The following is an 11,730-nucleotide window of genomic DNA, read 5'->3' on the forward strand; positions in this document are numbered from 1 at the left end:
TAGCACACACGGAGCAGGCTACTATGCCATTCATCACCCTGTCCTTAAGTAACTGAAGAGGGGACCGCAGCTAAGGCTCCTTCCTTTGAGAAGCCATGGTGACCAAGACTCCGCCCAAGTCCTCAAATCAGCCAGAGAGGCAGACACAGAAGCCAGTGATTACACTTAGGGTCCCATTAACTGTAGGGGGATAGCCCAGGGGACAGTGGGACCAGGAGGCATCAAGACCTCCTGCACCAGGGATGCTTGCCTGGAGAAAGGAGAGATGTCTAAGCTGGAATCCCATGAGAAGTTGGCCAGGGAAAATGGGGGCAAAGGTTCCAGGCAGAAGGACCCCAGGGCCCCAATCTCCAACAAGCTAACGATTTCTCTGTCCCAGCTTCCCTGAGGAGCTCTGGTAGCACAGTGGCTAAGGCGCTTGACTCCTAACCAGGAGGCTGGTGGTTCAAACCCACCAGCCACTCCTTGGAAGGAAGATGGGGCAATCTACTGCCGTAGTGATACTGCCTCGGAAACCCAAGGAGGGGTTGCTATGAGTCGGGTCCGACTTGACGGCACATATCAACAACAACAACAACAGCTTCCCTGATTTATCGCTTTAAGAACAGGGGCCCATAGCACTTGTCTGGCCAACTCTCACTCCTCTTTCAAAGCCCAAACACAGCACCCACTCAGGCCCTGCCTTCATGACCACCCTCTACCAAGCTGACACCATAGAGAGGACCCTCCCACCCCCACACAACTGGGGCTGTACTCTGCTGTGGGCCTAACCTCAACTGCCCCTTGTTTTGGCAAGAGCTGGCACTGCCCTACCTTGTTGGGGTGCACCGCTCGCCGCAGGTTCTCCATCCACTTATCCCGCTCAGCTGCTGACCGGCAGGAAAAGCACTTGCTTCCTGATGACGTTGTCACCTGTTGGGCAGATAGGACAGTGCTACAGGGGAGAGAATGGAGCAAAGCTGGGCAATGGGCCAAAGACCTTTGAGGCTTAGGAGACTCGGCCACCAGGTCTGCCCTACAGCCTCAGGAAGGAAGTAGGGGGAGGCTTGTCGTTACCCCTGGATTTCATATTTTAGAGGCAATAAGCTGAAGCCTGCTGTCACAGAGCAAGTTAATGACAGGAGAGCTGCCTAACCCTGAACCATCTGGCTACTGTTCCAAGATCCTCACCTCTGTCCCAGGGTCTGTCTGGTCTAGATAGGGAAGCAGCCTTCAGACACTAACCTAACTCTCCCTGAGATGGATGGAAAGAAGAATGGACCACCTTGTCTGTGTCAGAGGGCCATGCATAAGCCAAGCACAGCTTCCCCGAAGGTGGCACTACCAAGGATACAGACACAGGTACAAGGATACAGACACAGGTACAAGGGCACAGAACTGGTGGGTACCATGATCACTTCATATCAGTTCTCAGTTCAGACCTTCCCAGGACTTTCTTTGGCCAAGCAACATGACAACAGTGATGGTAACAGGAGCCCAACGTTTGTGCCAGACTGGAGAGGGGAGAGCTGGGCTGGCTGGGTGTGCTAGGCCCTGGGGCTGTCTGCCTGGAGCCCACGTTCTTATCTTCCCAACAGATGACTCTTGCTCATCCTCCAATCCCAGTTTAGACAACTCCTGAGGAGTACAGCTTCTACCCTGGGTTCCCATTGCCTTCTCCCCAACACTGCACACCGTGAAAGGCTCTTCAGGAGGACACTCAGATGCTCATCTGGCATTAAAGGGTCCACACATTCTGTACTACCCTCTTAGGTGGACAGTCTTGTCTTTAGCCCCAGGCAAGGAACTCAGAGCCCCAATCCAGCCCTGCATGGTCAAAATCCTGAACCAGAAACGGCACCCAGTGGGCACAGGGTGTGGGGCAAATACCAGGCAACATTCTGTTCTCTCCTTGGGGCTAGAGATGCCAGGAGGTTGCCACATTAATCCCGAAATGGCCGATTTTCAGGCTCATTCCTCCAGCAGAGAGCTCCCCTAATTATACATATTACTGGGGGTGGAGAATGAGGGGTGGGGAATCTTGCCAGAAACTTAGGTAGGAAGAGAATATGAATAAATGGAGAAGCTATTAGGAGTTCCCCCACTCCTAAACTCCCAAGAACACCTGCACACACTCTAATCCTGGGCCTGGCTTGGCCTCAATCTAGATGTGTGACATCTGAGATCTTCCCGCCCTCCCAGGGCCTCCATTTCCCCATCTACAACGATGGACAGAACAGGTAATCCCCCTAATAGCCCTGCCTGGGATGGGTCACTGAACATTATGGCAGAAAAGGTTTAGGCTCTCACTGCACACAGGAAAATAGGCCCTGGAGAAAAGGGGGGAGGAATGCTCTTCTATCCTACCTACATCTGGTGGCCTCCAAGAAGGGTGGACAAGTGGGCCGAGACAAGGGTTCTGGGGCCTATCACAGGCTTCTATCACTTTTACTCACCGGAGGCCCTCAGCCACTCTTACTTGCCAGCTTAGAGATTAGGTGTTGGGCCGTTTTCAAGGAGATCCCACAGGGCAGGAACGAAGCCCCCTTTCCCAGCTCCCCCAGCCCTGGTCTCTTAAGAGCCCATGCCATAAGCAAATTCTCACCACTGTCCCAAAGAGATTGGCCCAGCTGAGGCCACAGAGCACTCAAACAGGGTTTTCTGGATGGAAACCTGGCCTCACCAGAAGGGGACACCAGTGCGCCCTTGCCCTGCAGCGGGACCCACCTCGAAGCAGTAGTCTTGGCCTAGGATGCTGCTGTGCACGGGCTTGATGACCACCTCCTCTTCCATGCTGAGGTCCAGAGCCTCCACCGCGCTGCTGGGGCTGAGCAGGGACTCGTGGGAGCGTGACTCCTTCAATCTGGGCATCAGATGAGACCTGGGGTGGTGGGGGGAGTATGGGCATTCAGACTGGGCCTGTCACCCTCCCAGCCAAGTTGGTTCCCATTCCCCTCCCCAGCCCCCACTGTCCCTTCCGCTCTCCATCAGGAAGCCTATCCAGAACCCCTCAGCTAGACGCAATCACTCCTCTCAAGTCCCTGTTGTTTCTGTTTTAAGATAAATTTAGGGTACATTGGGGGGAAGGCTACTGCTGGAATCCTTTTCCACTGTAGGACTCAGTAAGTGGCTCAGCCTCTCTAAGGAAACAAGAAACTGAGAATTTGGCAACTACTCAGGAGTTAAAGTTAGCACTTTAGCCTGCAGGGTCTGCCTGGTTCCTGAGCAGTCCCAGAGACCCACAAGAAAGACCTGGCCTGACCCAGGCAGCCTTCCAGGGATCGGGTCCTTCCTCACCTCTCCACTCCAGTCCTTGTTCAAAACCAATGCAGTCACCTTGTCCCAGTATTTGTCCAGACCATCAGTGCCAGTAGAACCCTTTCTTGTACACAACGCCACTCCACCAGCCCTACTTGAGACAGGTGAAGATAGCAAGGTTCAAAATGGAAGGGATGTAGCAGTCTCTGCCCAGTTCCAAGACCCCCTGAAACTCAGATGGGGCAACGTGCTTAGGGCTCAGGGTCCCAGGCCATGGTTGGGGGCCCAACATAGGCCTTGGCACAATGAGCAGAGGCAGCTGAGACCACTTGTATCCAAATGGAACTCACTGGCTCTGAGAGACATGGGCCTGGCCCGATGCCTCTTATTTACTCACTCTGCAGCCTTGGGCAAGACCTTTTCCCTCTTTGCACCTGGATTTCCTCAGCACATCACATGGAACGTATGGATGTGGTACCTGCACCGGAGCTTGGTAGAGTCCACCCACTGGAGAAGTGAATGTCCCTTTCCTAGAGCCAAGAATATATAGCAGGGCCCTACTGGTCCCTCCAGCCCCCAAGAGCTGGAACAAAAGAAAAGTTGAGGACCAGCAGGTGCTGGAGAACAGAAACCATGGCCCAAACCCATGGAGCTAGTGAGGAACTTCCCCGAAGCTTATAGCCCACACTGAATTCCTTCCTCATCATCCTGCCTTTCAGTTTCCAGCCTCCAGTGGTGACAGGGATCCCAGGGCCCAGTTCACCATTCTCTCTCCCTGTCTCACCAAAGACCATTAACCTCAGGTCAGGGTTAGGCCAGGACAAACACCAGATACCTCAGGCCTGGGTCCTGCCCTGAAGGGACTTATAGTCAACAGGGTTACCAGACACAGCTCCCCAGTGCACACACCTGTATACTAGTTCCATGGTTGCCTGAGGACTGGGGCTAGAGATCAAGAAGCTGAGATGAGTGGGAAGGCTCTGCTCAAGGGCCTCACAGGTTGACAGAGGTCATGCCTCCAAAACTCCACATCTCCATGGCAACAGCCCTTCGTGCATATGAACTTCCCCCCACGTGGAGTCCTATGCTAGGCACTAGGAGCTCTGGTAGCATAGTGCCTAAGGCACTTGACTGCTAACCAGAAGCCTGGCGGTTCAAACTCACCAGTTACTCCTCGGAAGGAAGGTTGGGCAGTCTACTTCCGTAGTGATACTGTTTGGGAAACCCAAGGATGGGTTGCTATGAGTTGGGTCTGACTAGATGGCACAATAACAACATGCTAGGTACTATATGGGAGTCAAGAGCTGGAGCCCTTGGGGGCCCTCACAGCTCAAGCCAGGAGACCCAATCAACCTTTCCCCATCAAACATGGGCCCCCCATGCCTGCCACATAGTAGGGCTCAGATCACTAAGCCAAATCAAGGCCCGCAGGCAGTACTTCTGAAAGCTCTAGAGCAATGGACAAGAGGGGTGCTGCAAACACAGGCCAAGGGCAGAACACACCACAAGGCCGGGACACAAACTGTCCCTGGGCTCACATGGGAAGCGTCCCACCATCGCCTACCTTCAACCGCCATCGGGACACTGACTAACGTGGTGGGTGGGTGAGCCTTTCCCTAGGCTGAGATTCCACCCTAGGCTGGGCCTGACCAGCCACTTCACAGGGTGGATTCCAAGCCTCCCCCCAGGATGGGCTCCATACCTCAATGTAAGAGATGGCCTGTCTCAGCTGGGGAGGTCATCCTGCCAAGGACAGGCAGGGACCCACAGCCCCTTGACACCAAAAACACCATCCACGGGCCAGGGTCTGGCTGCTTTCTGGCTCAGCCTGGAAAACTTTGCCAGGTAAGGATGCTGGGAGCCAGGGTAGGTGGGGTAGGAACTCAGGAAGTGCAAAAGGAGGAGCTGGTAAGCTAGGGCCGCCTCCTGCCTGGGGCGCCTAAGAAGCTATTTGGGGAAAGGAAGGAGAGGCTTGGTTCAGAGCTGGGCCTGCCCCATGGTCTGAGACACCAGGGGGCCCAGGTCCCACTGTAGCCCCAGCAGTCCAGCAGGCCCAGGCCAGACCTCAAAGCAGCTGGAGTGAGGCTGGAGCCTGTGTTTGCAGAACAATCCTCTTCTTTTCCGCCATCCTGCCCCACAAACATGCCCCAGCTGGCCAGGTCCTCATTGGAAGATTCCTGGCTGAACAGAGACCTCGAGAGGAAGTTCACCAGCCTAAAGGTGCCCTGGATTACAGCTGGCCAGGCCCGACCCTCTCCACCTCCCCAAAAGCTTCTCACCGGCATGGGTGTGTGAAGCAGAGGACATATTCATTATGTTTGTAGCCCCCAGCTTACTGGCAGAAGAATGAGGGCAGGCAGAGTATGTGAAGACCCTCTTGGCCACAGTGCTCACAATGGGGAGAAAGGTGTACTCCCTCACCACACCCTGACGCACAATATCCTCAGTACTAGCCCATCGGAGACCAGAGGCAGCTATTCTGCTATTAGGATAGGACTTTCTGATAGAGGTGAGTGGTCCATGGTGATGGTGGGAGAAGGTGGAAGCAGTGGGAGATGGGGTGATGGTCCAAAGGCATTAACGGCCAATGTGATGCCTGGAGCTCAGGAAGGGAAATGGTCATTTGGACCTTCCTGGACCCAGTAGGATTGCCTCATGGCCTGAGAACCACCTTTTCCCAGAAGCCAACCTAGTTCCTGCCTTCAGAACTCCTACCCACTCCATGCCTGGGATTGCCAGCCTCATCAATCACCCAAGGCAGGACTTTACCCAACCCTGCCTTGTCTTATACCAGGCATTGTTGGGCCACTTCCTTTCTCACTTCCAGCCTCTGCCCTTCCCAGTTTGGTGAGCAGTCAGTCATCCCTGGCAAGGAAGAGGTCAAAGAGCACTGAGACAGCCCAAGCCAAGAAGTGGAAGGAGTTAGGAGCATGGCTCCTACCCAAGAAGCTCAGGTGAAAGGGGCTGAATAGGACCTGGCCTCTGCCTTGGCTCCCATTCTACTCCCAGAAGACAGATGCTCACAGGCACCTACCTCCACTCAGCACAGGAGGTGGGTGTCACTTTTACATCCCAACTGCATACTCCTTCCAGGAGTACTTACCTGCTCATTTTACAAAAAGTAAGTGGGGCTCAGGGAGAAGTTAGTTGGTCTGCCCAAGACCACCTGCTGAGATGAGGATGCAGGTCTGGAAGTTGTGCCCACAGCTACTCAGTGTGGTGTTAAACCGGGGGTATGATGTCACTGTACACGTCATCTGAGCAATGGCTTTGGCCTTGTCTTTGTCCAGGTATGGGGAGCTCCCGCCATCTCTCCCAAAGTTAGGAAGTTCATCCTACCCTATGTAGCTACACCACCAGTTCCCTGACCCATGGCCCAAGTCCTCTGAGACTTTTCCAGACAGGGCTGATTCTCCAGCCCCATGGCAGCCCCCCAAACTAGAGGCCCTTGGTTCCCCTGCTCCTTCTCTCCAGTCTGGCCAGTTGCCTTGGAAGCTTTTCATCTGTGTTGTCCATGGTCTGGAATCCTCACACCTCTGGAAGGAGACGGGCAACGTGATCCTCAGGTTACAGAGGAGAGAGCTGACACCACTAGGTGTTGAGACTGCCCAAGATTCCACTGCAACCTGGAGTGGCCTTGGCTAGGGAGCATGGGGGAGGGTTCCCACAAGCCTTCTGTCATCTGGTCCACAGCACATCCTCCCCACTGGACATCCCCCTCCACCCAACACGGCATCATTCCCATCTCCTCTCTCATCATAGCATACAGCATAATTGAGTCCCAGATGCCTTAATGTGGTGTTCAGGCCCTTCCTGAAATACCCTCCCCTCATACTACACCCCAGCAAGGAATCAGATTCCCATTCTCCAGCTTCACTAGCTGGTCCCTAGAACACTTCCCCTCTGTGGGGGCTGGCCCATGCTGTTTCACCTAGCAAAATCCTTTCTCCATCTTTAAAGCCCTGTCAAAATGCCACCACCACGCTGCTGTCCCTGGTCTCTCCAGACAGGTAAACGCTCATACCTATGCTGTCCGAGCCCCACTCTGCACCACCTTTCCCTTCTCCTCATGTTTTTCTCACAACCACCCTGCTAGGCTTGAGGTATCGCACCTCAGAAAGGTGAGGTGACTTGCCCAAAATCACACGGGTACCAAGTGGCCAAGTGGGAACTGAACCCAGTTCAGCATAGTCCAAGACTAGCTCTATTACCACAAGGCACTGCCTCAGCCTGGCCTTCTGACTGCCGCACAGGCAGGGCATGGGGTAGCCCCTGCCCAGGACCCAGGGCACATGGGCAAGGGCATGGGCGGGTCCACGGTTGAAGATAAAGCCAGGCCCCAACAGCAGCTCATTGTGAGGGCTGGGCAGCGGAACAACGGGGTCATTGTCCCGGCTCCTAGAGAACAGCCTTATCTGATAGCCTTCCAGCCAACCCACGAGCTGTGTTTCAACTCAGTCCTTTTTTCTCTTAAAAGGTTAGTGACACAGAAGTTCAACAAATTCCCCATTATTTCAAGAAGGGAGGGGCCCCCAAAACAAAACTCACAATAATTAAAAAGTCCTATTTGTCATGGCAAAGGATGTTCCCAGCAATGGGTGGTGTGAGTCAAGAGTGGGGCTATATAGCCTGGAAAGTAGGAGGCTGGGAGTCACCCTCTAAATCTCAAAGGGGCAGAGGGAGCTGCCCTGCACAGCCCCAGAGGGCAGGGCTGGGACCAAGACAGGCCAATGCCAACTCAGTCATGTTGTTGTTGTTGTTATGTGCCGTCGAGTCGGACCCAACTCATAGTGACCCCTCCTTGGGCTTCCGAGGCAGTATCACTACGGAAGTAGATTGCCCCATCTTCCTTCCGAGGAGTGGCTGGTGGGTTTGAACCGCCAGCCTTCTGGTTAGCAGTCAAGTGCCTTAGGCACTATGCTACCAGAGCTCCTAACTCAGTCATAGCTGTCCCAAAATGGGTCAGGTTGGTTTGTCCCTGGAGGGAGTGGGTACTCTGGACGTGTGCAAGCAGGAGCTGAGGGAGCTTTCAGACATGGTGCAGAGGGGATGCCTGCACTGCCAGGGGCTGGAGCAAGGGCCCTGGGTAAGAGGTCAGACAGTCAGAGGGGGGCAACAGGAATGTAGTGGTGGGAGGAGCAACAGAAGCAGTAACACACACATGTGCACTCAACAGAAATGCTACCTGCAGCTGGGAACAGGCAAGAGAAAGGGAGAAACCTATTCTCTACTCTTTCTAAAACATCAAGAGTACATCAAGGCATTCGACTCTCCAGGCCTCAGTTTCCCCATCTGTAAGTGGAGATAATGACATGCCTTCTTCACAGGATAGCTGTAAGGATTACATGAGGGACCACAGGTGAGACTCTCACAAGATCGGGTCAAGGCCATCTACTCCAATCAGTCACCTGTGACCAGTCCAGTCCTCCTTTTGTCTAGTCACTTACTCACTGCCAGGCATGATTTTTGGAGCCAGGGACAGAGTTGTTAACAACACGGATGATCGATGTGCACTGTTATCAAGGCTGACATTGCTAAGGTGGGTAAAGCTCCTGACACTTGGGGTGACAAGATAAATACTTCCCAGGCTATTCTCACCCTTTGTCCTCATCACTCAAATGCCTTCCTCTCCCAATGCCTGTTTTCCCATCTGCAAAATGGGGATGAACCACAGCTACCCCAATATCCTGGGACACCTTAGAAACAAGAACAAAAACACAACACCCTTAATTTCCTGAAGTGAAAGAAAGGGAGAAAAGCATATAAGACAGTAAACCCCACTGAGGAGGCCACTTGTCCCCTCTGCCTGTGACTCTGCCCCAGTCCCAATCTCCAACGCACATACTTGGTCTGGACAAGGCTGGTCTCTGTGAAGGAGATGCTGACGACCAGAAGGTTGGCAGGACCTTCTAACTCCAGTCAGAATCTCAGCAAACTCTTTACGCTGTAGATCAGGTTAGACCCTGTCAACCATGGCATCTGCCTGTCACCGCCAGGCAGGGAACTGTGCTGGAAATCTGCTCACAGTGGACAGGTCGTGGAGCCAGTGAGGATGGGGGCACTGACCTCCTGGGAACTGAGCAGCATGCTGTCCACCAACAGGCAGCACCCCGCCACAGCCTTCAGAAGAGCCATTGCTCCCCTGAGCCCAGCCTTGCCCTGCAGGCCTGGGAACCGGCTGCTGAGAAGGCCAGAGCTCTTTCCTGGCCCAGTTGGGGTCCCAGGGGAGGGGAGAAGAATGCAACCGCCTGGTGGCCCCCGAGACCCTAAGGAAACACAGTCTGTCCTAAAAAGGCAGGGAGGATGGCAGCCCTGCCTGGGAAGGCTTCCTGGGACGACAGGGCCTAGAGGCATGGGCCCTCCCAGCCTGGGATTCCCTCAGCCCAAGGCAAGGTGGTAGGTCCAAGCAGAGTTGCCAGGAACCAGTGTGATCCCAGCCCCATACACATGCTGAGCCCTGGGCTGGGAGGCAGGGAGGTGCTACCCTCCAGCTCTCACTCTACCCATGGGACCTCAGCAAACACCCTTGCCTCTGGGAGCCTGTGCTGGCCTCACATTACAGGGCTGAGCTGGCAAAGAGACGGTCGACACTGCGGCAGTCAGAGCAGAAGGATGGGGTGGGTATGCTGTGCTACAATGTAGCCCTAGGTGTGGCACATCATAGGTGTTCAATAAATGCTGACTGAATGAACAAAAGCTGGGGTAGCCTGGACTTAACTATGACAGCCACTAAGCACCACTGCATGCCCAGAGCCCCTTAACATTTCACTGCTGCCTGGTGGTGACTTGGGGTTATGGGGTTGGGAAGAGCCTAGAGAAACAAGGGGTGCTAGTTCTTGGTCTCTGAATGGGAGAGGCAGCCTTCCACATCCTGACCCTACCCTGCCCACACTATTTCCAGTATAATTTTGCAGGCCTAATGGAGTTTTAAAAAACCATTCAGAACACATTTACCTTAACACATGCTATTTCTTTTTCTTTTTATTGGGGGGGATGCAGAGAGAAAAGAAACAAAAAACTTTCCATCTAATCCCACAAGTCATCCTGCAGCCTGAATAATTTCGGGATTTTAATCAATAGCTGTCAGACTTGTCAAATTACTTTGGGGACTGCAAAGCAGTTTTTAAACATTCATAAACCTCAGAAGAGCAGTGAAGTGTCCTGAATTTTAAAAGAAGAGAATCCGAGGCACACTCATTGAATAGGATGAGATCTGGGCAAATCAAAAGTGACTTGAGGGTTAGCTGCCCCTCCTGCTTCTAAGCAGGTGACAGTTCTCTGCCCCTTACCTGGTCCCCAGGAGAAACTTCAGGCTGGCCCGGCTGCTCTGAAAGATTAGGGATGGTGCCATCCCAACCCTAAGCCCCCTCAGCCTCCCCTGGGTAAAATCCCCCAAGCCCCTCTACCTCCTCAGCCCCAGGAAAAGAGCGCACCCCTCACCTTGCAGGCATCCAGGGCTCTGATCTCAGTCTCATCTGCTTCAATCCTGCCACTGTCAATCCCAAAACAACCCGAGGCTCTGACCCTCACTGTACACAAGCTATCCCTCTGCCTGACTGCCCTTCCCCCAGCTTCTCCTCAAGGCCCTGGCCGAGGTGTTCACTCCTCTACAGGCTCAGCCTGTACCCGTCTCTCCCACACATGTGTGAACACATCCAGGATCCCCTTGGTTCAGACCGATCAAACCACTGAGGGTGGGCCTGGTTTCTGACTGGTCCCCTACCCTCATTTCAGCAGGGGCCATAAACACCTCTAAAAGCCACATAGTGGCTGGCCCTCAGGGCCCTGGGGTCTCAGGACCCTCGTAGGGAATGATGAGGAAATGTCACTGAGTGCTGTCGAGTCAGTTCCAACTCACAGAGAGACCGAATGTACAACAGAATGAAACACTGCTTGGTCCTGTGTCATCCTCACAATCTTCACTATGTTAGAGCCCACTGTTGCAGCCACTGTGGCAATCTATCTCGCTGAGGGTCTTCTTCTTCACTGACCCTCTATTTCCGGGCACCAGTCTCTTCTGATAACATGTTCACAGTCCACGAGATGAAGTCTCGCCATTCTTGCTTTTAAGGAGCATTCTGGCTGACTTTTACAGGCAATTTTTAAGTAAGAATTTTCAGAAGCACACGTATTATAGGAGAGACTGATACTATCACCTTCTTCATGGGAAAGTGGCCCTGGAGAGGATGTGGGAAAGGCTTCTACTGAAGCAAAAGATGACAAACACTTAGCAGCCTACCCTGGCCCTCCAGTGTCCAGGCTCCCAGGAGAGATGGCTAGTCACAGGAGCTCACAGTGTGAAGGTCCTGAAAGACCGTTAAGTGCTCGGGAATCTCCCAAGGGCTATGGGCTGGTGCCCATCAAGGAGCGGGCAGTGTCCGCGGGTCAGTGCAGATGTGGCCTGGAGAATGCAGGTCCCAGCCCATTGGCCAAAGGATACTTCCTCACTGTGGTTTGCAAGTGGCTCCTTATCACAACATGGTGTTAAAGCCA

At 53.7% G+C, this 11,730-nt stretch overlaps 1 protein-coding gene across 1 annotated transcript in view; it reads right to left on the reverse strand.

Moving 5' to 3' along the window:
- Positions 1–11,730, reverse strand: part of LOC103193437 (DAB2 interacting protein) — a 146,408-nt gene that overhangs the window by 24,822 nt on the left and 109,856 nt on the right. The window contains exons 4-5 of the mRNA XM_007936646.2: positions 2,707–2,860; positions 814–912 (exon numbers count right to left, since the gene is read on the reverse strand). Coding sequence (XP_007934837.1) covers positions 814–912; positions 2,707–2,860 — 253 coding nt within the window. The remainder of the gene's footprint in view (positions 1–813; positions 913–2,706; positions 2,861–11,730) is intronic.

Source organism: Orycteropus afer, unplaced genomic scaffold, assembly GCF_000298275.1.
Source record: "Orycteropus afer afer isolate SDZICR_OR568_19922 unplaced genomic scaffold, OryAfe1.0 scaffold00037, whole genome shotgun sequence".
In the NCBI taxonomy this organism is placed as follows: Eukaryota; Metazoa; Chordata; class Mammalia; order Tubulidentata; family Orycteropodidae; genus Orycteropus; species Orycteropus afer.